The 25,563-nt window shown below is 58.7% G+C and overlaps 2 protein-coding genes and 1 long non-coding RNA gene across 4 annotated transcripts; 1 reads left to right on the top strand and 2 right to left on the bottom strand.

Annotated features, from left to right (window-relative positions):
* Positions 1-2,453: 2,453 nt before the first annotated feature.
* LOC114012830 (uncharacterized) lies at positions 2,454-6,587 on the bottom strand. Its single transcript, XR_008748757.1, has 3 exons — positions 6,160-6,587; positions 5,600-5,776; positions 2,454-3,469 (listed from the first exon to the last, which is right to left on the bottom strand). It is a non-coding gene; the product is annotated as an uncharacterized LOC114012830 (long non-coding RNA).
* A 4,512-nt stretch (positions 6,588-11,099) lies between these two features.
* On the top strand, positions 11,100-14,345 carry MPEG1 (macrophage expressed 1). The gene has a single exon (XM_005240009.3). It carries the CDS (start codon positions 11,186-11,188, stop codon positions 13,346-13,348), a length of 2,163 nt encoding a protein of 720 aa, XP_005240066.1. The 5' UTR covers positions 11,100-11,185; the 3' UTR covers positions 13,349-14,345.
* Positions 14,346-14,739: 394 nt separating this feature from the next.
* Positions 14,740-25,169, bottom strand: DTX4 (deltex E3 ubiquitin ligase 4). 2 transcript variants are annotated; one of them, XM_055813960.1, is made up of 9 exons: positions 24,955-25,169; positions 20,267-20,990; positions 19,316-19,377; positions 19,005-19,166; positions 18,805-18,866; positions 18,327-18,479; positions 17,433-17,594; positions 16,962-17,051; positions 14,740-16,592 (listed from the first exon to the last, which is right to left on the bottom strand). In XM_055813960.1, the coding sequence occupies exons 2-9, from the start codon at positions 20,881-20,883 to the stop codon at positions 16,359-16,361; spliced, it is 1,542 nt and encodes a 513-aa protein (XP_055669935.1). In that variant the 5' UTR covers positions 20,884-20,990; positions 24,955-25,169; the 3' UTR covers positions 14,740-16,358. The 2 variants fall into 2 exon arrangements, with proteins under 2 accessions (XP_055669935.1, XP_055669934.1); XM_055813959.1 differs by lacking the exon at positions 24,955-25,169 and adding an exon at positions 24,143-24,600.
* Between the last annotated feature and the right edge of the window lie 394 nt (positions 25,170-25,563).

The following is a 25,563-nucleotide window of genomic DNA, read 5'->3' as shown; positions in this document are numbered from 1 at the left end:
CGTGATACCTTTTTATTTCCTACAGCAGCAGTTAGTTCCCTCCCGGTAGACTTGATTCCTTCTTCTTCTCATTTTTATGTCCATTAAAATACTCTGCATAGAACAGTTGTTGTCAGCATCGGTATGTGATTATGGCTTTCCACATGACTGCCTGTGAGGAAGAGGGGAAATTCGTATCTCTTTTAGGACAGTATCTGTTGGTATTGTCACCTATGAAAATGAATTGCTTATTGTCTATCTCATTTAAACAAAAATTTGAAAATGCAACCGCCGGTATGACTGCTTTATTTATATAGATTCAGGCCTTTTAATGAAAGATTACTGTCTCCTGCAGGTAGCTGGAAATTTCCGCTTTGCACCAGGAAAAAGTTTCCAGCAGTCTCATGTACATGGTAAAGTATTTTCCTGCTTATTATGACCTTTAGCTTCCAAGTGTTTCAGACCATTTCCTTTGAACATCTTTGCATTGCTATCTGTGGTAACAGCAGCACTGCTTCAGGGGGGAGGACATTGGTGAGATTTTGTTAGAGATGTTTAGAACTATCAGGAACGAATAGAAAAGTGTTTTCTGAAGGTGCTGCCACATAGGTGTAGGAGAACATGGAGGAGAATGTGTCTGGGCAGTCTCTCAGCCTCATTTGTTCTACAAAACTTTGCTGCCCTGTTGTAAAACAACCTCAGGTACGGTGTTTGGTCCAGGACCTGAATCAGTATCTCTGAAAGGGATATTTTGGAGAAAAGCTCTTGAGAATTTCAAGGCAACTCAGAACTTTCAGAGTAAAATTTCAGTTGTGAAGGACTTTGACTTCCTCAAGTATATATAAATACACAGTGGTTGGAATGATAGTGGTAGTTTACAGAATCATAGAATGGTTTGTGTTGGAAGGGACCTTTAAAGGCCCCCTAGTCCAGCCCCCCTGCAGGAAGCAGGGGCATCTTCAACTAGGTCAGGTTGCTTACAGCCCTGTCCAACCTGACCTTGAATATTCCCTGGTACAGGGCATCTGCCACCTCTCTGGGCAACCTCTCCCAGTGTTTCACCACCCTCATCATAAAAAATATCTTTTATCTCGTCTGAATCTACCCTCTCTTAAGTTTAAAACCACTAAGCCTTGTCCTATTGCTACAGGCTGCACTAAAACATCTGTCCCCATCTTTCTTATAAGCCCCCTTTAAGTACTGAAAGGCCACAATAAAGTCTCCCCAGAGCCTCTTCTCCGGCCTGAACAACCCCAATTCTCTCAGCCTGTCTTAGGAGAGGTGCTCCAGCCCTCTGATCATTTTCGTGGCTCTCCTCTGGACCTGCTTTGCCAAGGACTGCGGAGCCTGACGCAGTACTCCAGGTGGGTCTCACGAGATCAGAGGGGCAGAATCGCTTCCCTCGACCTGCTGGTCATGCTTCCGTTGGATGCAGCCCAGGATAGGGTCAGCTTTCTGCCCTGCGAGCACAGGTTGCGGAGGCGTGCCCATTTTTTGACCCACCGGTACCCCCGAGTCCCGCTCTGCGGGCCCGCTGTGACTGCCGTCATCCCCCATCCTGCACTGGCGCGTGCGCAGTAGCGGTACTGCCCCCCCCCCTCCCCCCGCAGCGCATGCGCGGAACGGCCCTGACGCTGGCGCGGAGGGGGCTCGACCCGCGCATGCGCAGAAGCGGCCCGGCGCCGAGGCGTGCGGCTTCGGGGCCCGCAAGGGCAGAGCCGTGGCGATGCCGAGCGAGGGGGAATTGAAGCCGTGGAGGGGCGCAGCCGCCCCGCACCCCGCGGTCTCCAGGTTGGGGGGGGCTTCTCGCTCGGGGCGGGGCTGTTGCAGCAGCGAGCACCCGCGGGCTGCGTTTGTCGCGGGGCTGCAGCGGCGCAGCAGTTCCGTACTCCCGTGCCGAGCGCGCGCTGGCAACGTGCTCGGGGGACGGCAGCGGTGGCTCCTTACCGGGAGGCTGCAGCGGGCGCCGCGGCACCACCCCGCAAGCAGCGAGGCATCGCGGTGCCGTTAACAACGGCCGGCAGCGCCGAGGGGGGAGGCGCCACCGCGCATGCGCGGCGCCAAGGGCTGCAGCGCCGACACGTGGCCGCCAGGTGGCAGCAGCGCCCCACCGACCCTGTGCTGAGCACGGGCCGGGATCTCGGCCCAGTTCACACGGCCCGGCCACGGGAGCTGCTCGCTGCGGCTGAGGGGTCCGCTTCGCTCTGCCCTTTGCCCGCTCGCAGCCCAGCCACCATTACCCGCTGCCTCCGTACCAAAAAGCACCCGCGTGGCTAGAGCGGTTAAATCCTTTGCATCTGACAGCTTTAACAGTCGGGTGCTTCTTTCTGTCCCTGCCCCCACCCCATTACCGAGGGAGAGCCAGCAGCGTGGGGAGCCCATGGCACAAGGTGCAGGGGCGGGCGGGTGGATGGTGAGGTCCTACGGATAAGCCCCAGCGATTGCTGTTGTTAAAGGAAAAATTTACATAGATGTGGGTAGCACTGGGTTTGCTTTAGTCACAACACAGAGCTGGGCCACCACCTCAGTGAGTGGCAGAGAATCAAGCAATAGAGCACAGCTTATATACGCTTATCAAATCATTAGTCAACGTCTGAAGTTTTTAGGAATTTCCTTTGGCCCTGTCAGTTCTGCAAATCCATCACCTGACTCTGTCCCAGGTGATTGATCGGTTCGGTTCCAGTCTCTGCCTCAGTTTCAGGCTCCTCCTTGGATCTTGATCGTCTTTCTGCCTGCTTTAACTCACACACTCCTTCAAGCGCACTTAGTCTTTGAACAAGCAATTCCTATTCACGTATACCAATTTTTCTAAAAACACCTGCATTTCTGAGAGCACCTCTGTGCACAAATTGATCATCTGTTGTTTCTCTGTTCTCCCACTGATTAACTGGACTGGGTTTTAAACCAGCCTTGGATTAGAGCTGCGCTAGGGACGAGGCCTGGTTCTGCCACTTAGCTGCTTCAGCACTTCACATTTCTTAATTCAAAACACATTTTCTTTAACAAGCAATAACACAACAATGGAGAACAATTAACAATGGTTTGGTCACTGCTGATGAAAATTACAGTTTCTAGTGTATATAGCTATATGTAACATTTATGAAACCTGGATCTGCAGGAAGAAAAATGTTCTGTTTCATGCCCACAGATGAGCTTCCTGAGATGAGCATCCACGTTTCAACAAGCCTTTAAATCAAAGGTTGTAAACGAGTGTCAGTCTGCACAACCAGCTGGGAATCTTCTGTTGTTCTAGGCCCGTATATTTGTCCCATTCAATACCTTGCCTGTGTCATTTGCCTTTTTGTCTGTCCTGTGCTCTCCTGCTAAAGATTTCATAGGCTTCAGTCTCCTGCTACTGCGCCAGCTCCCGCATCTAATGCTCCTTATCTCTTATCTGCTCAGAAAAGTCCAAGAGTTTCAGAGAGTTGCGCCCCCTTCAGGAGGAAGGGAAGAGAAACAATTTGTCAGATGAAGTGCTGATCCATTTCACCTATGCAAACAGGAAAGGAGCGAAGAAACAATGAGAATGTAGGTGAGATGCAAAAAACAGGATTTCTGGATAATATTACTGTATTCTGGTGTTTCACACACACACCTTTTTTTTTTTTTTTCATATCACTATTCTGTTAACTCCTTTTTTTGTTAGATCTAGAAGTAGCCTGCTACTAAGCTACTCAACTGACCTGAATATCACCTACGCATGGACTTCAGAATTGCCTTTGGGCAGGATTAAATGCTGCCAAGCAGGAATGCCTGAACAGGTCAAGCTTTAACGTTCAGATCTGTAACAGCGGGGTTCCAGTACGCCCTTTTTCTCATGCCCCACAGACAAAAAAGCACTACCATTCTACAACCACACACTTTGCCCATCTGAGAGGTGAACAAAACATCATGGCTATTGGAAAAGGGCAGCATAAAGATAAAAGAGCCTAGGTGATACCAATTTAAGCTATCTACATTTAGGTTAAAAGAAAACTTCAGGCTAGAAAAAAAAAATATTTCACACGTGCATAATAGAATGAGCTTAACTGGAGAATTCTTTAGGGGAACCGATGAACTGAAAACCATTTAAGGAGTGGTCACAATGCTTGCTGCTAAAGGGATGTTTCAAGAAAAAAAGTTGCTTTCCCAAGTTTTTCCCCCAACGAGTTTAAAATTCAATGGAAATAAGTTTTCAATCAGAGTGAACATTAGTCACTGGGTATGCCTTTCATTTTCATGAAGTCATCACAACAATACATGTAATAGTTATAAATTTCATGCATTTGCAAAACCATTTTGACCCTGCTGAGGACACAGTTAACATTCTGGATTCGGGTGCAAATTTAGTGGTGCTGGGTTTGCGTTTCTTTTGGACGCTGTATTCTTCCAGAAGACATTAATTCTTCTCTTCTATCTCCAGCAATGTGCTGCTGAAAGAGTACAGTAACCGAGTCAAAAACAGCACGAGTTTTTCCTCAGCTTCTGTTTTGGATGGATGGTTTTGAATCACTAAGAGTTCTACTGTACTACCTGTAAGTAGATGTCCTAGGTTTTCTAGCACAGATCTATACAGTTCTTTAAGTATTTTCCCATGCAAGGGAACAACAAGAAGAATGATTTTTAGGGTGTTTGCTCTATGACTATAGTAACGGTCTTTTTGGAGGGGAGACTCGCTATTTGGTCAGTCCAGTCTGCTCCATGGTCCTTGTGCTCACCAAATAGAAAAGGAAGTAGCAGGACTACAGGGCTGGAACAGGGGAAACAGGAGACTTTCCCTTCAGCTTTTATATCAGACAACTAGTTTGCTGTTGCTGGAGCTCAGACACAAGAGCAGGATGTCAGACATGCTTTTCCCCTGGATTATGGGACGCTAACCTACACACGGTAGTATACTATGAGTCCACTGCTTGCTTCAGGAGAACAACTTCATAGTTGTTAGCAAACCAAAACCAAGCTTACTCAGCTTCAACAAGAATGTTGGGCTGTTGTATTAGAGATAGGGGTTCCCAAGCAGCAGTGGCCTTCAGTGCCACAGTGAAAAAGGGCAGGAGAAACTGAAAGGAAGGGGGTGCTCAGCAGCCTTTCCCTGACCTGCTATAGGCTCGAGACTCACAGTTTTACTAAAAAAGGACAGAATCCCTGGGGATTTAAAAAGCAGCACACAGAATAGAGATTTGAACCCCATCTCCTTCTTCCTAGATCAAAAAAAAAAAAAAAAATCTGTCTTGGGCACAATAAGAATATGTTAGGGGCAAGGGGTAGAGGGGCAGAATGTCTTACTCTCTTCCCCCCCTCTCCCAGCAGACAGCAGCATCGTTCTCACTACAGATGTGGCAAGGTTTTGGTAGCTGGGCAGCTACAAGGCTAACTTCTGTGAGAATCTGCTAGAAGCTTCCCCCATGTCCAACAGAGCCAGTGCCAGCCAGCTCCAAAACAAACCCACTGCTGGCCAAGGCTAAGTTCATTAGCAAAAGTGGCAGCACCTCTGTGACAACATAGTTAAGAAGGGGGAAAAGTTATTGCACAAAAGCAACTGTGCCAGACAGGGGAGCGAGAATATATGAAAGAGCCCTGCAGACACCAAGGTCAGTGAAGAAGGGTGGGAGGAGGTGCTCTAGGTGCCACAGCAGAGATTCACCTGCAGCCCGTGGTGAAGCCCATGGTGAGGCAGGCAGTGGCCCTCAGCTCATGAAGTCCATGATGGAGCAGACGTGCACCTGCAGCCTGGGGAGGACCCCACGCTGGGGCAGGTGGATGTCTGAAGGAGGCTGTGACCCCATGGGCAAGCCGCACTGGAGCAGGCTCGTAGCAGGACCTGTGGAGAGAGGAGCCCAGGCTGGAGCCGGTTTGGTGGCAGAACTTGTGACCCCACAGGGGACCCACGCTGGAGCCGTCTGTTCCTGGTGGACTGCACCCTGTGGAAGGCACCCACACTGGAGCTAGGGAAGAGCATGAGGAGCCCTCTCCCTGAGGAAGAAGCAGCAGCAGAAGCATGTGATGAACTGACCACAACTGCCACCTCCCACGTCCTGTGCTGCTGCATGGGGAGAGGAGAGAAATCAGGAGTAAAGTTACACCCGACAGAAGGGGGGATGGCATTCTTAAGATTTGGGTTTTTGAGTGGTAGTAAGCTGAACTAGCTTCCCTGAGTTTGTTTTACCCATGAGAGTAACTGCTGAGTGATCTGCCTCTCCTTACCTCAACCCACGAGCTTTTCATTGTTATTTTCTCTCCCCTGCCCCGCTGAGGAGGGGGAGTGACAAGAGCGGCTTTGCTGGGCACCTGGTGTCCAGCCAGGGTCCCCCCACCAGAAAAAACACCCCACAGCAGCACGGAGAGGAGAGGGGCCAGAGCAGGGGCCTGGGACACGCAAGCGGGGAGACAGGCCCCGAGGACCCGGCGCTCACCGCAGCTCCCGCTCTGGGCGCTGCAGCGAGGTGCCTCTTTCTCCCGCTCCTCCCCCCTTTCTCCTCCGTGACGCCGGTGCCTGGCTGTCCCCCACCGGGGTCTCACAGCTCTCGGGGGACGAGGCCGCCTGGCTGCCGGGCCCCGCTCCGGCCCCGCGGGGCGCTGGGGCCCGGCAAAGGGAGCCTTCCTCACCCGGACGGCCTTCGATTTCTCCTTCCTCACCCACCTTCCTCCGGCCTGTCCGGCTCCACCCCAGGCAGCCCCTCCGGCAGCCGGGCAGGCCCCACGCAGCCCTTCTCGCCCCGCGCCGGGACAGCCCGCACAGGCCCGAGGCGGGGGCAGCCCGCGGCGTCCCCGGGGCGCGGACGGGCAGCGGCACGGCCCCGGGGGAGGGAGAGCAGCAGCGGCCGCTGCCGGCGTAGCTCAGCTCGGCCCGGCCGGGGCTCTCCCGCCGCGGGGGGCTCTAGGGGCGTGTTTGGGGCCCGACTGCCGCCACCGCGGCCGGGGGTGCGGGCCCAGCCGCATGGGAGGAGCCGGGGCTGGGGGCAGCTGCGCGGGGCGAGCGGGACCGGGGCAGGCTCAGGGGGAACCTGGGGGTACCGCCTCCTCCCGCTCCCTCCCCTCAGCTCTCGGGACCCGTGGACCCCTCTCGCCGCCTGCGGGCCGGGACCTGCCGCAACGGCGGCTGGAGCCTCCCCCGCCGCACCCCCGCCGCCCCCGCACCGCCCGTGTGCCGGCGGGGCCAGAGCTGCCGCCACCGCATCCCCGCACGGGGCCCCTGGGGCGGCGGCCCTTCAGCGCCCTTACGGGCGGGCTGCAGTGCGTAGTAAGCCCGTACTCCTGGAGGTGTCTTGTGACCAGTGTGAGCTCCAGCCCAGGGAGCTCTTGGAGCTGCCAGGGCACTGCCCCCTCAAGGACCACCACCTTCGCCCTTCACGGCCTGCCCGCAGCCCCGCAGGGCTTGGATGCTGGTGGTCCCCTGTGGAGGGACTGCAGAGGTCAGGTGGTAGAACCTGCCATCCACCGTTCTGGCCCGCGCCTCGCAGCAGCCCAAATAGCCCTGTGGGATTTCTGGGGCTGCTGCCACAGAGCCTCCATGGGATACCCACATGTGAGCTTGACAGCCCTCAGGACTCAGGTTTGTAGCAGGGAACCCTGTGATGAGGCCTGGGGAGAGCACAGTGGACACTTGCCCTGCTGAGGCCTTCACCATCCCCCAGGGTGCCCTCAGGGCTGCACCTGTGGCAGCCATGCCCCTCTCATTGCCCCAGCTGGATGTGCTGGCAGGGTGCTGGCCTGCCAGGGGTGCCCGGCCACTCTCCTCCCCAGGCACTGGGCCACAGAAGGGGACAGGCACCAGGTAGGGGCATGGTGTCATGGAGGCTGCCGGGCAAGCAAGGGATGTCCCAAGTGACTGCAGTGTGTCCCGGTCGAGCTGGTGCTTTAGTTTCAAGAAGTGGGGATGGACACAGTGTGACCAAGGCACCCAGCGCGAGTTTGGGCAGTGACTGATGCAGCACCTCCATGGACTGCTGTACTGCTACAGGGAGTCTTTGCAGCTTAATCTCCAGGTTAAACCACTGGTCTGCATCAGGTGGGGCAGGGAACAGAAATAACCAAAGTTGGCTTTGGGTGTATGGAGCTCAAGTGAGATATGCTTACTCTTCCCATCTGGCCTTGCCATCCCTGAGTGTGTGGTGGCCATCACCAGTCCCAGGAGCACGGTGAAACTATCCCTCAGGGGCCTCCTGGCCTCCTTGTTGCTTTTGCAGCTCTCTGCTGGGAAGACCCTGTGTCAAGGTGGTCTGCAGAGCTCTAAAAATTTCAGATCACTTGTAGAAAAACAGGTTGTGGCTGCCTTTCAGGAGAAAGGCTGCTTCTGCGTGCTTTGAGTTTGGGTCTCTCTGGGAAGCAGGTCTTGACACTGGATCAAATCACCACCTTAATGCAGAGAGGTTAATTAAAACACATGGCCAAGACCACACTTACAACCACTCAAGTCTTACCTGCATCTGCATGGCCCAAATTCCCACTTTGTATCCTTCATTTACCAGCACATGTGCCAGGCTCAGCGCTTGCAATACTGCTTAGTTCCACTTTCTTCACAGAAATCCACAAATTGGGCCACCTCCTCTACCAGCTGCTAATAGCCGCAGCTAGAAAAGGAAACACAACTGAAAAACCCCACGTGGTTCTTTTTGATGGCTTTTGAACTCACATTTCTCCGCTTCTCATCGTAACAAGATTCTCCAAGCTTTGCCTAAAAATAAACCATCAATGAGGACAAAAGGGTGGTTTCTTCTAAAAGTATCCCCTCCCCTATCAGGTTTCTGCATGGCCAAGAAAAGCTTAAATATCTCTATGTGTGGGTGTGTATATAATAGACGCTGTCTACTTACTTATTGTCATGATGTATACACAGTTTTTCATCAATCCTAAGCAATTTCCATGCTTTGGTGCTGAGCAGCAATCCAAGCCAGCAACAAACCACTGGTTGACACAAGCCCTGGTGACTGCTGGGTACCTCATTCTTTTCCAGTTTCGCGTCAGTCTTTGGTGATCCCCGCAAGCACTTAGGCTCATACTGCTCAGTGGTTACAGTCTGTGGTTTTTCTGTTCACTGAGTAACAAACCCTAATTCCCCCCACCGAGAACTTTGCTGCACACTGGTATATTTATTAGCAGCCCTTGGGCATTTTTCTAAGGCCACCCACTTTTTAGAACCAGAGCACTGAATGGTACTGCCTTCCCAGCCTAATTCACTCATGACTTCCCAGTGCTGGGAACGAGCAGCAGGACAAGGCTATACGACACACCACTGCAGGGAATCCCAGCCCACAGGAAGCCCCAGCATGATGGTGAAGCGCTGGCATGTGCCGGGGTGCCGTGTCCTTGGGGTTGGGACCCAGGTGGCCAAGGGTCCCCCGCCAGACCCAGCAATGGGGCCAGAAGTCACACCTGGCATCCCAGCAGCCCAGAAGTGACTCCAAAACAGTTTTCTGTTGCCTCCATCTATCCCAGACCCTGCCAATTTGGGTTGCATCAGCACTGTGGCTTGCCACAACCAGCACGTCTCACCCCTTACTCCGGTCCCAAGCACTTAACGGCTCTGCCGGTTTCAGAGGGAGGTCTAAACTGCATTTCCCACTCCTGCTCCAGCACCTACAGCTCCACTGGTGGCCATCCTCCCTCACTTCCCCTTCCTCACCCTCTGGACAGTGGCAGCAGCCCTGCCCCGGGCTCTGCCTCCCCTCCCAGTGCCCACCAACCAGGAAGCATGGCTTGCTCTCCAACTTCAGCATCTAGTCATTCCCAATGGCAGTCAGAAAGGAAACTTCTTTCTTTTCAACCCCCCAGCTGGGCGCAGCAGATGGGTTTTGACTTGCTCTGCCACATCTCTGTCACCATGAGACGGGATGGCTCACAGCAGTACACACAGCACGGAGAAGCCCTGGTTTCCATTTGGGAGCTTCTCCTTTATGGCAGAGAGGCAAGGCAGCTCCTTTCTGCCCCACGGGGCTTCTCTCTCCCTCCCCCAACCCAGGGGCCACAGCCACTGCAGGCTGCAGCTTTCTGCTGGGGACCGCTGCTTAGGCTTTGAAGTTCAGTGGCAGTGACACCCATGGCTAGATTTTTGGTGAGGTGGCCTCACAGCCCAGCCTGAAATGCAGATGGCTCCAGGTGCGTGTGACGGCCAGCATGGGACTGACTCCCTGCTCCAGGGTTTTCCAGCTACTCCGAGGCCCAAGCCCCACACTGGGACCAGCAAGGCCATCCCCTATGGTGTTGCTGTCAGTTTCCTCCCTTCCTGGCGTTACCCCAGCAAAAGCACCCATGCATCTACAGTACCCCCCACCCCCCCCATCACAGATCTCACTTCAGCCTCATCCATGCCAGAACCATCCTGGGAAGAGGAACTAACCATCAAAAATAGGGGAAGTGAGCCTGTCCATATGGAAGGACAGCAGAAGCTTCTTTAACTGTTTGTTCCCCAAAACACACAGCAGCTGCCCTGTGCTGCTGAAACTGGGCCCCCACCACACGCCAGCATCCCTGGGCAGAGCCAGCTCAGTACCACTGGGACCAGCTTCCCACAGGTCAGCCATCCTGAGCAGGAGGTGCTTTTCTCAGCTGGAGGCACTGTGAGTCTTGGCCAAAGGACAGGGATGGGGTAGAGGAGGCTGCACAGGGCTCTAATGTAGATGTAGGAGAAGGGAGAGGTACATGCCATGGGCTGGCCCCCAAAGAGGGGAACCTCCAAACCCACCAGGGCCTGCCCCAGGGCCTCAGGCAGCCTCTTCACCAAGAGAGAAGGGGCACACACATTGCACTGCCCCCACACTGAAACCACACTGCACCACCTCCCCACTTCCCCTCCTTGCCTCTGCTGTGAAGGCAAGTCTGGAGTCAGCAGCAAAGCCCACATGACCAGGACCAGATTTCACCCCGTCATGTGAGCGGGACCCCAAGGTCATGGGGCTGGTGACACGTCCCTTGCGTGGCACGAAGGAGCCAGGGTCACCCAGGGGCAGGGGGGACTCATCTGGGACAGTCACCCAAGCACTGGCCAAGGGGGGTTCACACAGTGAAATGAGGCAATGTGCTCCAGGTGTCTCTACTTTCTGCTCCCCACCCACTCGTCTCAGCTCCACTCAGCCATTTCTCACATTCACCAATTCTCACTTCTCCTTTCCCTTTTGTTAATTCAACCCCCAAGAGGAGGAACCACCCAGAAGCTGCACCCCCAGACAGCTCATTTCCCCAGCTCCTGCCTCACCACTCAGACATCTGGTGAGGTCCCTGCGCCGGTTCAGCCATGGGCTGGGCGCTGAGCAGGGTCCCGCTTGCCTGGGTGTTGGTGGCTTGGGTAAGAGGGGCTGAGCAGTCACAGGAGCTATCCTCCTCTGCAGGGTTTTCAGAGTGCAAGGCGGCCCTGAAGCTCCCAAGTCTGGAAGTTCTGCCGGGGGGGGGCTGGGATAACCTCAGGAATTTGGATATGGGCAGAGTCATCAACCTGGGCTACTCACTGTGCAAGACCACGGAAGACGGATCTTATATCATCCCAGATGAGGTCTTCACTATCCCTCGCAAGCAGAGCAACCTGGACATCAACTCCGAGATCATTGAGTCCTGGAAAGATTACCAAAGCATCACCTCTGCCTCCATCAACCTGGAGCTGTCCCTCTTCTCCTCCATCAATGGCAAGTTCTCCTACGACTTCCACCGGGCCAAGACCCACCAAGTGAAAGACCATGCTGTCACCACCCGAGTGCAAGTTAGGAACCTGGTTTACACTGCCAAGATCAGCCCAGGGGCAGTCCTGGACAAGGGCTTCAAGAAGCAGCTGCTGACCATCGCCAGCCACCTGGAAAACAACCAGACACGGATGGCTGATTTTCTGGCTGAGGTGCTGGTGCTTAACTATGGCACACACACCATCACCTCTGTGGATGCCGGAGCCTGCTTGGTGCAGGAGGATCAGATCAAGGCAACCTTCCTGAAGGACAGCTGGGCCACACGGAGTGCTGTCACCGCCTCGGCTGGCATGGCCTTCCACAGCATCATCAGTGTGAAAAACACAGAGTCCCTGGATGTCAGCTCTGGCTTCACCAAGCAGTATCTGGAGAACCGCACCAACTCCAGGGTAGAGAGCATTGGTGGGACCCCCTTTTACCCAGGCATTACCCTCAAGACCTGGCAGGAGGGGATCAGGAACCAGCTGGTGGCTCTCGACCGCTCAGGGCTGCCCCTGTACTTCTTCATCAATCCCAGCACCCTGCCAGAGCTGCCCACCCCCATGGTGAAGAAGCTGGCCAGGCACGTGGATATGGCTATCCGCCGCTACTACACCTTCAACACCTACCCAGGCTGCACCGATGCCACCTCGCCCAACTTCAACTTCCATGCCAATGCTGATGATGGCTCCTGCGAGGGTGCCATGAACAACTTCACCTTTGGGGGAGTCTTCCAGGAGTGTACCGGGCTGGCCGGCCCTGACACCAGCATGCTGTGCCGGGGGCTGGAGCAGAGGAACCCCCTCACTGGTGCTTTCTCCTGCCCCACCACCTACACTCCAGTGCTGCTGGGCGCGCAGGAGCGGGAGGAAGGCCATAGCCATCTGGAGTGCCACAACAAGTGCATCCTGGGCATCTTCTGTCACCGCGAGTGCCAGGACATCTTCTGGCTCTCCCGGGTGCAATTCAGCGCCTACTGGTGTGCCCCGAGCGGGCCAGTGGCCCCAAGCTCAGGATACCTATTTGGGGGGCTGTTCAGCACCCACAGCACCAACTCCATCACTGGTGCTCAGTCCTGCCCCTCAGGGTACTTCCCACTGAAGCTCTTCGATGAGCTCAGGGTGTGTGTGAGCCTGGATTATGAGCGAGGTGGCCAGTACGCAGTGCCCTTCGGGGGCTTCTTCAGCTGCCAGGCAGGGAACCCCTTGGCGGGGCAGCACCAGGGCACTGCTGAGGACCCCCATGCCAAGAGCTGCCCCCCAGGCTTCAGCCAGCACTTGGCACTCATCAGCGATAGCTGTCAGGTGGAGTACTGCGTCCAGGCTGGCATCTTCACAGGGGGCTCACTGCCACCTGCCCGTCTGCCACCCTTCACCCGGCCCCCTGCCAACCTGCCAGCCATCGACACTGTGCTGGTGAGCAGCAAGGACGGGGACAGGGCCTGGGTCAGGGATGGGCAGAGCCACACGTGGCGGCTGGCGCAGCCAGAAGAGATCCAGCACGCGGCAGAGATGGTGAGGGGCCAGGTGCTGACAGGGGGCAAGGTGGCTGGCATCACTGTGGCAGTCCTGGCAGGGCTGACCACCATCCTGGCGACGATCTGCTACAGCCACCGGAGGTACAAGGTGAGGGGGTACCGCGCAATGGGTGAAGGGGACAGCCTAGCTGCTGCAAGCCCCAACAACAGCACTGTGCTGACCGTGGGCGAGGCGTACCAGGAGCAGCCAGTGGGACTGACAGCGTAAGAGCCTCCCCCACTTTCCAGGTGATGCCTTGCGCCCCAAACCCAGGCAAAGCCCCCTGCCCACGCCCCTTTCCAGGGGCAAAGCTGCGCAGCACCCCCAGCCCCCTACCCCTGAAACCAAAGGTCTGTGTCACCACGAAGGCCCCAGCCTTGCCCCTCCATTGAGGGTACACATGCTCTTGCCCTCCACTAGATCCCCAGGCTCCAGCCTCCAGCACCTGGAAGGCTCTGTGGTCCTTCAGACGTCCCTCCCCAGCTGACTGAGAGGCTAACTCCCTGGGCCAACCCATTATCAGGACACACCGCAATACCCTTCTGCCAGCCCCTGCACCTCCACAGCTCCATCTCCTCCCTCCAGACCGTCCTGGGACGCTGCCCCTTCAGAGGTCAGCAAGTCACCCCTTCGCTGCAAGCCATGCCCCAGCTGCCTCTCCCCCTCAAAACCAAACAAGGGGACCCAGGGCCCTTCAACAAGCCGCTGGGAACACTGAGGTGCCCAAGGAGAAGGAGATCCTGAGCACAGCCATCTTCCCCCTGGGCTGGCCCCAAAGAGCCAGGGGAAGCTGTACAACCTCCCCCGGCACACGGGAACACCAGCAGGGCTTAAGCGTGTCCACCATAGAGACAAACCATTGCTGCTTTGAAAAACACGGGGTCAGGATGCATGCTGGGGCCCAACTCCTGGGAGAAAAACCCCAGCCCCCTAAGCCCAGAGAAGACCCCCCAGCTACTGCAGGCACCCAGCACCAGGACAGCCATCACCAGCAACGCTTCGCCTCACCTCGCGGGGAAGGAGGGAGCAGAGGGGTCCCACGGAGACACACATGGTTAGCCACTGACCTCTGCCTGCTGCAACTGGAGGGCCAGCCCCGTCTCCATGTATATCTATCAGGATAGATATACACACGCATGCAGAGAGGCACGGATCAATTTTATTTCAGCCAGCAACTAATTGCGTAGGCAAATGGCATTAAAAAAAGACAGGAAAAAAAAAAAAAGTCATATTGTGAAAAGACTGTAACATTAAAAGCTGTCAGGCTGGCACCCAGGGCGGGTGGGGAACCTCCCCTTCCTCCTCCAGATCACAGGAGGGTTTTGCATAGCTCCAGCCAGGGTATTTTTTCGCAGTGGGGGAAGCCTAAGGCTGGGTGGAGGGGAAATCACACTGCTGCAGCTCCCCTGGCTACAGAGCTGCCAAAAATGGGGTTATCCTGGGGAAAAAGGTTTCCTCCCTTGAGGTAGAAAAATAACATCCCACGCTACGGACAGCTGGGGACAGGGCAGTGCAAAGAGGTGTCAGGGGGGCAAGGGGTGCCTGGCCCTCCCCACAGTGCCCCCTCGCTCACCTGGCCACACAGACGACGGACAGAAGACACAACAGAGGCCAGGCCGTGCAGGGACACAAGCATCCCCTGCCATCCGCTTTATTGACACCCCCCTACCCCCACAGGGCAGCCAGCTGGGGCAATGCACCCCCCAGGCTGGGGGGAGAAAAAACAGCAACAACAGAACAATGCACAGCAGGACAGGTCCCCCTCTCGTGCCACTATCCCCTGGGACAGAGTGTGAGGTGACAACCCACCCCCCACCCCCACCCCCCCCAGGAAAACTGGGAAGGGAATGCAACAGAACAGGCTAGGAAGCCCCAGACTCCCAGGGAGCAACAGGGAGGGCTGGGGGCAGCCTGGGCAGTGGTGGGGGCTGCCCCCCCTCTGCTCTTCAGTCCCGGGGGGGGTGGGGGGGGTTGGGGGGCTGTCTTGCAGGACAGGAGCATGAGCGTAGTCAGCCCCCACCAACAGCTAGAGTGCCCTGAGGGCAGCCCCCAGAGCTGTGGGGACACTGATACGGGTGGCTCTGAGCGGCCCTGTGAAATCCCCCAGGGGTTGGCAGGGACCCAAAGATGGCATGCAACCCATCCCCTGCCCCCATCGCCCACACTACCCTCCCCACACCAACCCCCATTCCAAAACCACCACCAACCCACTGCCAACCCCGGGGACGGGACCCAGCAGAAAGGGGAATGGTTCCCACCCACACCCGCACCCACGGGCGCCAGCCCCCGCCATGGGCACTGACCCCCTTCAGGGTGGAGGGGGTCCCCACAGTAGGGGAGCGGTGCTGCCCCTGTCCCACCACCCCACCCCCCCCCACGCACCACTGGGCTCAGCCCCCAGTCTGGCCACAGCATCACATTCTCCCAGGCCCTGGGCCACCTCCTGAAGCACCACCGCCTATATGTACATATATACGACAAAACCCCAAAACACGAGGTATATAAAAATTCAACGTGGGGACGCCCCCATACGAACAGTTCAAGGAACCCACTACAGGCAGGGTGGGAGACAGGCTAGGAAACATGCCCCCCCGCCCCCGCCCCCCTTCCGACCACCCACCGGCCCCTCCCCAGCACAGGGATGGGGGGCAGCCCAGACGAGAGGACCCTGGCAGGCCACAGCTCAGACACAGCCAAGAGGAGAAGGGGGCACGGGGATGGGGGGATCCGGCTGAGGCAGACCAGGCCCTCCCCCCACCTCTGCGGACACAGGAGACCAGTGGGGAGGTACCAGACAGGACAAACATGAGGGACGAGGCAGAGCGAGGGGGGCTCCCATGGACCCTGCTCCCATCCCAGGCCAGGTCCCAGCCCCAGGGGGGTGTCAGGGGTGTCGGGCCAGGCCAATGGATGAGGAGCAGGGGGAGTCTGGCCACCTGCAAGCCCTCAGCACAGCAGCAGTGGGGATAGGACAACGGCCAGAGGGGACAGCCAGGCCAGCATGAAGCCCCGCAGCTCTGTGGGGGGAGACCCCCTCCCCACGGGAGTGAAGGGGATGGCCAAAAGGACCTTCTCCCACATTCCCAGCCAGTCTGGGGATGCTCCCACTGGGCAGGCTCCACTGAGAGTAGGGGGGGCTCCAGGTGCCCCCGCGAAGCCCCCAGGGGGGCTTCTCCAGCAGCTTTATCCTCAGGGTGGGCACCACAGGCGCCCCTTCCCTTGCCTCCCTGCCATGGTCTCAGTCCTTCTCCTGTGCCAGGCTCTCCTCCGTGATGCCCTGGGCTGCAAGCTCGGCCAAGACATTGTCCAGGTAGTTGATGTCAGGGTAGCCATGGCCAGTGAGGTTGGAGCCAAACTCTGTCTTGTGGTGGATCTCGTTCCAGATCACCGTGTCTGACTCGCCTGTGGTGCTGGAGGTCCCAACAGAGAAGATCAAGCGCCGGTCCCAGGCTACCAGCAACAACTTCAGTACCTGTGGAGGACAGAGATGAGGCAGGCAACAAGGCAGATATGTGAGGGGAAGCACCCACTACTTCTGCTCAGAGCATGCCCGATCATCCTGGTATGCCCCGGCAATGCGAGCAACCCACAGCCAAGGCCTCCAGGGAGCTCAAGACCCCATTCTGGGGTCCTATGCCAACCAAAACAACAGGACTGGGCTGCAGAGCTCCCCAGGACACGGGAACATCGCTGTGCTCCTGCAGAGCATGGTGGATGGGCTATGGGGAAAAGCTCCACCCAGATGTGCCTTTTTTCCCCCCGTGCCCTAAATAGCTGCTCATTCCCTCTCCGGCTCAATACACCCTTGAGCCAGCTCAAGCTGCCCGGGTGAGCCCCTCACCTTTCTGCCCTTCTCACTGTCTGGTAGGTAGCAGTGCCGGGGAAAGCCGCGGGCGGTGAAGCTCTTCCCAGGGTTTGGATGCTCGGGTCCCTGGAGTGTGGAGTAGAAGAGGAACAAAACCCTTTTGGAGCTCAGAAGTACGCTCTGGGCACAAGCTAACCCCCCAGTTTCCGTGGATGCAGAGGTGGTCACTGCTGTGCTGGGCAGCCATGCTTCAGCACAGTGGCCCTAAACACCACAGTCCCCAATGCCATCAAGCAGACTGGGCCAATGCTTTCATGCAGATGTACCCCCACAGTTCCTGGAACATCCTTATAGGACACACCGCTCCGGAGACATCATTGAACCCGGAGCCCTGAGTCAAGCCCTGAGCTGCAGCATGACCCAGGGGTGACACAGCGATGGTAAGTGCCACCAGCCCCCAGAGGAGGACCACCCATGTATCCCTCTGGGTATAGGGCCAGACCATACCTGCACCCCCGGAGGGATGTTGTAGATGATACGGATGGTTTTGCAGTCAGAGTGGCCAGGCAGCGCATGAGGGATGATGTGATACTCCATCTTCCCCGGGGGCTGTGTCCCAGTCTTCACTCCATAGATGGTTTTGCAGGTGGGACACTGCAGGCTCCCATCCTGAGAGCAAGAGAAGAGGGGAACATAATGAAACTGGTACCCCCAGCACCGAGCCAGGCTGGGCATTTCATTCCTGAGCAGCACCGAACATGATTTTCATAGTGAAAATGGTCATTTCAAAACCACTGAGGAGGCAGGGGGTAAGGCTGGGAGAATCTGGTATGGCAACCCAACTTTAAACCAAAAATCTGAGGCTGGCATGTCTCTTCCTCATCAGTTTTTACAGTCCTTGCTGCTTCCCCTACCTCCATTTCAGGTTTGTTTTGTTGCAAGTTTTTTGGTTTTATTTTTTCAAAGAGGGACAGGTAATAATTATTTTAAAACTTCAAGCAACGTGAAGCACATTTTTCTGGAAATGTCAAGCACAAGGGCCCTTTGCGGGGGGCTCAAGAAAGCCCACCCATGGCTGGAAAAGCACCGCCCAGCACCAGATGCCAGGTAGCTCTGGTCAGACATGCAGGGATCAAAGTTTACCACCACTAACCCTGGGAAAAAAAGCAAGGATGTAAAACTGGGCATAGCAGGTGAAAAAAAGCACCCACGCAACCCTGGTTTGATTGGGCAGTCCCAGAGTGCTTGCTGCTGATAAAAATTAACCTCTCTGCCAGGGCAGGGAGGTCAGAGCCCTCCAGGGCAGCAGGATTGGAGCACCACCCCACCAAGGGCAGGTGGAACTTGGCGCAGGTTGCCAAGCTGGGGGCTCGGGCATCCCCCGGGGCTGCAGCATTGCACCTTGTTGCCATTGTTGTACATGGCGACCAGGCAGTGGAGGTGGAAGACGTGGCCACATTTCACCAGCTTCCCCACAAGGTCAGGTTTGACGGCTGGCTGGGGTCCCTTGTAGCCGGAGGGTGCAGAGAGGCGCTCCATGCAGATGGTGCAGTCCTGCGCGGAAGGGGAAGAGAGGGGTCAGATGGACAGATGCAGCCAGAGCCTTGCCAAAGACATGGGGCTCAGGAGCTGCTCTGCTCTTGCCCAGGGACCAGCACCCACCCCTGGTGCCATGCCATCACCCTGGGCCACCGCAAGGGCTGGCCAACACCTGCATGCAGCACACAGCCCTTCTTCAGAGGGGGATGGGGACAGGGCAGAGCCATGAGGGGTGGCAGGAGACCCCTGCACAGCACAGGAACATCGTCCATGTCCCCAGTTGTTCCTCCCAGAGCAAAGCACCCTGGGGATACCCCAGTGTGACTCCTGCTGCTCGCACCTCATCCGGCGGATGCCGCACCTTCTGCAGGTATTTTTTCAGTACCTCCTCTGGAGTTTTACCTGCGGGAGAGCAAAAGTCAGAGGGGCTGGAGCGCAGCACAGGGGAACCCCACTGCTGAGGGCAGCAGGAGGGGACAGGGGAGCCAGGTAGGGAAGGGGGGAACGGGAGCAGAGGCCAAGTGGCAAAGTGCCTCTCACCCTTCTTGGCCTGTTTCTTGGTGGTCTTGCGGCAGGTGTGGGAGATGCCAGGGATGGACTGGATCTCGCTTTTGCTGACAGGCGGGGGGTGCAGCACCAGCTTGGGGGGCCGTGTCAGGCAGACGGGCAGCCCGGCTGCACTCATTAGGATCCCCGTGATCCCTGGGTGAGGGGGTTCGAAATGCACTGAGGAACCAGCATCACCCCAACCCCTAGATATGCCCCCAAAACCCACCCCACTAGGGCCGACTCCCCCCTGGGGAGGCCAGCACCTGTGGGTGCCAGGCTCCCTGCTGCAGCCCAATCCTCACCTGCCAGTGCTGGGTTGACAGGGCTGGAGCCAGTGAGGTTCTTCACAGGGACGGTGGGGACCCTGTGAGGAGCCAGCAGAGACCACGTCAGGGTTGGTGGCAGGCACCCACATCCCTGCAGCCCCAGCGGACAGCAGGGGCCAGACAATAGTTGCCTGAGCAACTGCACAGGCCCTGGCTGGAAATAGAGAATCCCTCGACAGGGTGACATGCCCCTGCCGCTCCCCCCCCCCCTTTTCTCTTGCTCTTTAGAAACCCGCCTGCTTCTCCATTCACAGCCCCTTTTTGTCACCACTCTCTGGGCCGGTCTTGTTTTTTTTTTTTTTGTTTTTTTTTTTTTCCTCTTTTCTCCTACGGCCACATGGCTGCCGAAGCTCTTTTCCCCCCTCCTCCCCTTGGGGCTCTCTTCCATGGGAAAGTTTCCCAGCAGGTCAGGAGCGGAGGGAAGGGGGAGGATGGAGAGGGAGAGGAAAGGGGCCAGGCTGCGACAGAAGGCTGATGGCAGAGCCAGACAAAGGGGAGAAACAGGCTCATTAAATGCCCACACCCTCAAAAAAAAAAGTGTCTTCGGAGGGTGGGGGGCTGGAGGGACCCCTTCTCATGGGGTCTGAATGGCTTTTCTTCAGGCCTTTCACAGTCCCCCACCCGTCCCCCGCCACCAAGAGAAAAGTGCAGCTTCAGCCTCCTCATTGAGATGCAGGAGCCACACCATTCCCACTCCAGTCCTCAGGCACCAGCAGGGAAGGAAAGGGGCCCAGCAGAGCCCTCCACCCGTGGGAGGCTGGGGATCACTGAGGTTCATCTCCTACCAGGCTGAGGGGTGACAGCACCCCAACAGTGGGAAGCCCCACAGGGCCGCAGCCCCTCTGCGCCCTGGGGAGGGGAAAAAAATTTCACACTGCCCCCGTTCTCCCCACAGCTACCCTCTCGCTCGCAGGTGGCAGGACTCACCCAGAGGCAATGAGCACCCGGGACTGGGCGATGGCCAGGCGCTGGAGGTGGCTGCGGTTCAGGGTGCTGAGGCCGGGACGAGATGCCTTGCTGCTGCCCACGGCGGGCGGGCTGGCAGTGGAGCTGGCCGAGCTCAAGGTGGGCGTGCTGGCTGCCTGCCGCCGGCCCCCCTGGGCTGCCAGTGGCTTCAAGGAGCCACGCACCGCAGCCATACTGTCGGGCACCTTGGCCCCTGGGGCCGCCACCGGGGCTTTGGGGGTGGTGGGTGGTGCAGGGGGGGCTTTGCGGGGCTGCAGGGTGGCAGTGCCAGAGCCAGCAGCTGACACAGTGGCTTTGACGCTCATGACCAGGAGGCACTGGGGACAGGCGCAGGCAGGGACTGGGGGGGCCGCTGCCATCCCAGGGCTGGCCGGCCAGGACTGTGACTTGGGCAGGGTGCCGGAGACCAGTGGGTAGACCATGTCAAGGCGGCGGCGGACGCGGCGCTTGCGCTGGGTCTGCCGGTTGATCTGGCCCATGGTGGCAAAGTCGATGACATAGCAGAAGCCAATGGCACTCAGGTCCACCCAGGGGTGCTGTTTCTCGTAGGCACGCTGGATGGTGATGCCCACGTCCATGTCATAGGGTGTCCACGACCCACTGTCATTCTCCCACTCCCACACGACTCCCTTGCCCGGTGCTGATGATGGGTCATAGTAGCTGCGCCGGACAGGGCGGATAGTGCCTGAGGGAGGGTGAGAAAAGCTGTCAGACCCTGGTGCCAGCACCCACCAGTGGGCAGGGCACAAAACCACCCCAACCTGCCCCACCAATGCAGTTCAGCGCAGGGACAGGACGGCCTTCTGGCTCAGCCGTTGTCCCCACCCTGTCAGAGGACTGGTGTGCCGTGGTTTCCCCAAGCCACCGCCTGAAAGACACCTTGCTGCTGGCGCACCCGAAAAGCCAAGGAGCCCCTGGGCTGTACACGCACGGCACTGGGGTGCACCCCCAGTATGACCGGCATGCAGGAAGGGCAGATTTCACCCCCATTGGCCCATGGTGGCAGCCACCCAGCCCTGATGGGGCAACACAGAACCACCAGTCTGGCCACTCCAACCTGCTCCCAAGGACCTCCTGTGGGAGTCTGATGAAACCAGGCGTGTAGGCACCAGACTCCTGCAGTGCTCACCGCAGCCCTGTCTCCCTCTCAGCTCTGGACCAGGACAGAGGAATAAAAGCTTTAAGGGGCAGTTCTGAGCACTGCAGTGGTGACACGTGCAGGCACCCACATGCTTGTGCCAGCCCCACCATCTGCAGCTGCCAAACTGGCCATGACAAAAAGCCAGCACAGGGAAAATCCCTGTGAGGCTGAGCAAAGGAGTATTTGAGTGGGGCCCAGTACTGGCTCCCGGTCCCCCATCAGCAAGTGCTGAGAGGGATAAGAAGGCTTTGTGGCCTGCATCCTTATTTTTCCTAGGTGTTTCCTTTCCCACCGCTCCCAGTTGACTAGGACACACTCAAAGCACAGACACAAATTTTGGAAACTCCTACGCTGAGGAGAAAGCTCTCCTCTTTGGGACGCTTCACGGCACAGCAGGACAGGCTGGACGTGGCTGGGCTCAGCCTCAGGGCCCCATCCTGGGCCTGCTACTACTGCCCAGAGCTGTTCAGTTAATAGGTGGAATGAGCTCACAAGCATTGCTGCCTCCATGCTCTTCTGCAAAACTCCAGGGCTCAGCCCTGCTGCCAGCAGCAGGAATAAGAATGCTCAAAGAGCAGAAATAATAAGCCTACTTCTTTGGCTTTTCACCACGTGTCTTGCAAAGCCTACAAGAATTTCAGTCCCTTTTCATCCCCACCTCTCTTCTGGAAGCAGCCACCACCGTTGGTCCCCACATAGGACCACTTCCCACGAAAGAGTGGGCTAAAAAGGAAAAGCTGTTCATTAGGCACTAATGACAGGCACATGTTAAGCACCCTGCTATGGAGAATGGGCTGCAGCTGCACCCCAGGCAAACCAGGCCACCCGTCCCCGTTCTGCGAAGGGGCACCCAGGGGAGAAAAGCCGCCGGCGCTGGCAGCACAAAGCAGGGCTGGAGGGGAGCAGGGCGGTGATTTATCCTAATCCTGTAAGAGGCGGGGAGGGCAGCAGTGGCGGCATGCGGCATCTGGCAGTCCCCAGGCAGCGGTGTGGGAATGCCGTGCATCCCCCCAGCCCAGCACGGCCAGCCGGCCTCCCATTCAGCAGGGGAAGAAAAGGGACAATAGCTATTCAGGGCCTGCCAGGGTCGCGACCCCCCCAAATCAGAGCTGTTTAATGACCCAAAATACCAACATCCCCAGCAACCCAGGGAGAGACAGAACAATCCCCCTTTCAATCCTCCTCCCAAGGCGACAATAGCCCTCAGAGGCTGGCTCCCAGCCCTGTCGCAGAGGTCCCTTGTCCCCACACCCCTGGGCAGGGTAGGGTCCCTGCCAGCCCTCAGGGCTGCTGAGGGAAAGAGGACAAAGGAGGGTGTCCCACTGCACCCAGCACCCCCTGTCCCAGGGACAAGGGACACTGGCTGGTCCCCTTCCCATGGCCATCACGGGGGTGTTGTGGGGGGCACAAATCCCGTGTAGTAACCTCTCCCCAAGGATGCCCATGCCCTGCATTGCAGGCACCCCCAGGACCATATGTTCTGCCACCACCCAGGGAATCCCTCTACACCCCCACCACCCTGACAATCCCCAGGCCTGCTCGTTGCCCGCACCCTCCTAACACCTCCCTTTACCTGTCTGAGCCACCACCCTGGGGACCTGCTACCTGCCCACGCCATCCCTGAGTGCGTCCCCCACCTGCTGGTGCCCCTACCCCTAAGGGCCCCCATGGGCTGCTGTGACCCAGGGCAGGATTTGGCCCCCAAGCACTGTACAGCAGTGGGCCTTCAGGATTGATGGCAGCTCAGAGGTAGCACAGATCGAGCTGGACACAGTGGGGCAGGGTCTGCAGGGGATGGGCACCTCGCACAAAGGGACTGCAGGCCAGGAGAGGACAAGGCCATAGCATGCAACAGGGTTCACAAAGGTGCAGCAGGGAGGCCAGGCAGCACGACCCTGTAAGGGCCCAGGATCCCACAGGCACTGCTGGGCAGGCAGCATGGTGTCCAGCAAGCAGCTGGGGACCAGGTGGGCTGGCAGCCCCAGGCAGCGTGGGCTTGGACAGCAGCAGACAGGGCTGGCAGCAGGAGCAGAGCTGTGCAATTCCAGGGCAAGCACAGCAGGGCGGTACAAGGCAAACCCAGGTGCAGTACAGGACCGGGCAAGGCAATCCAGGATGGGGCACTATAACGCAGCATGGCACCCAGCTGCATAGCCCAGTACAGCTAGCGATGCAACAGCAGATGCCGTTGGGTGATGGGACGTAAGGCAGGGCAAGGCAGCACAATGCAACATGCGACTGGGGAAAGGCAGCGCTGCACAACCAAGCTCCAGCTCAGGCCGTGCGATGCAGCATGGGACCCGGCAGCACAGCATTGTGCAACACCATGCGATGCAATTCCAGGTCAGGCAGCGCTGTGCAATACCAGACCTGGCAGCAACGCGCTGCACAGTACGACTGTATCCCAGCCGGTGCCATGCGATAAGGGGCCTGGCAACGCAGAGGGAACCCAGAGCAACGGTGCTGGGACGACAGCAGCCGCCGGGGCCGGCGCACAGGGCAGCACCGGGAGCACCGAGGCCAGGCAGGGCTGGGCAGCGCTGGAGACGCAGCCCAGTGCAAAGCGACCCTGGAGCAGAGAGCGCCGTGCAAGGCCGGCGCGGAGCCCGGTGCAACGCGCAGCACCCGGCCGCGCAAAGCAACGCAACGGCAGCCCGGGGAGCCGGGGCAGGGGTCGGGCCGCCGGGCTGACTCACCGGTGTCCTGGCGGAACTGGTGCATGGACTGCAGGTCGATGATGTAGGGCGCCAGGCGGCTGTCGGCCTGGCCCAGCACCACGCTGCCGCCCGCCCGCGGCCCGGCGCGGGCCACCGCCTCGATGTGGTGGCTGACGGCCGGGCTGTAGGGCCGCCACCGCCCGTGCTCGTTCAGCCATTCCCACACCACCACGGCCGAGGCCAGCAGCATGGCTCCGCCGCCCCGGCCCGCCGCCTCCCCCGGCTCCGGCCGGCCGCCGCAGACGCCCCGCGGCCGCTGCAGCCTGCCCCGGCGGCACTCGCATGCTCGGCGCAGCGTAGGGCTCTGCCCGCCCCCGCCCCGGGGCCGGCCGCCGAGCGGGCGCGGAGGCGAGGCCGCCCCTCAGCGCTCGGGCCGCAGCGCCGCTCCCCGGGCGGCGGCGGGAGGCGGTGGGGGCGGCTGACCCCGCCCGCACCGGGAGCGCGGGGGGGCGGGGCCGCCCCGCCCCTGACGTCACCGCGCCCGGCCGCGGCCCGGCGGCAGCCGGCTGCCCGCCGGGGGCCGGGGAGGGGGAGCGCGGCCGGGAGAAACCATTCCCGCCGGCGAGGGGGGGAGGGGCTCGGCGCCGCTCGGCCCTGAGCACCCCGCGGACCACGTAGCCCGTCCCAGCAACCCCGGTGCCCCCCGCCACTATTCCCGTTCCCCGCACCCCAAGACACCCCCCCCCTCGGTGTCCCTGTACCCCCACCCTGCACCCCTGAGACAACCCCCGGTGTCCCTGTAGCCCCCCCCTGCAGCCCAAGGACCCCCCAGCGCTCCCCACACCCCTCACCGAGACGGCAGCCCTGGCACTGCCGGGAGGCGCCGGGGCGCACACACAGCCCGGCCCCAGGCCTGCCGGCCACGGGAGCGGGGGTGCTGCGGGGGGCGCATGCCCGACCCAAGGGAGGACCTCGGGACTGGACCCCGCATCCTGCGCTGTGGTCCGACAGCTTCGACCACCCCGTTCCCCCGGCTGCCGCGGCTGCGGGGACAGCCCCATGAGCTGCGCCTGGCCGTGGCCAGAGGGGGACAAAAACGGGTGCAAAGGCCGAAATCGCCGTGTGCCTTGGGCGGCACCGGGGCTGTAAGGCCACCTCCCACACCCCAGCCCCTCCTGCGGCCTGCAGCCATTTAGTTTCCCTGGGAAGTGCTTTTTGGGGAGGTTTCCCGCAGCTTCAGCCTGGTGTGAGGCTGCAAACCCTCCGGCGCGCTCCTCTGAGTTTCCCAGGGTCTGGGCAGCCTGCTGGCCGTGCTGTGCAAACCCGAGCTGGTGCAGCCAAAACTGACTCCCTGGGCCCGGAGCAGCCAGTGCCGGCCCTTCCCCGCAGCCCAAAAATAAAATTCATTGTGGGCTTGTTCCTCTGCTGAGTGCCATGAGCAGCATCCCGGGGTGGCCCTG

Source organism: Falco peregrinus, chromosome 9, assembly GCF_023634155.1.
Source record: "Falco peregrinus isolate bFalPer1 chromosome 9, bFalPer1.pri, whole genome shotgun sequence".
In the NCBI taxonomy this organism is placed as follows: Eukaryota; Metazoa; Chordata; class Aves; order Falconiformes; family Falconidae; genus Falco; species Falco peregrinus.
The sequence above is the reverse complement of the archived record's forward strand: the minus strand, read 5'-3'. Positions and strand labels throughout refer to the sequence as shown.

Bases quoted from the DNA above. Each gene is read 5' to 3' on its own strand.
- DTX4 (XM_055813959.1), bottom strand. From the start codon at position 24,353: ATGCTGCTGGCCTCGGCCGTGGTGGTGTGGGAATGGCTGAACGAGCAC. The intron at 20,991-24,142 runs GTGAGTCAGCCC...ACCCTCCCTCAG, and splicing joins CCAGTTCCGCCAGGACACCG to GCACTATCCGCCCTGTCCGG. The intron at 17,595-18,326 runs GTGCAATGCTGC...TCTTGCTCTCAG, and splicing joins TGTACAACAATGGCAACAAG to GATGGGAGCCTGCAGTGTCC.
- MPEG1 (XM_005240009.3), top strand. From the start codon at position 11,186: ATGGGCTGGGCGCTGAGCAGGGTCCCGCTTGCCTGGGTGTTGGTGGCT.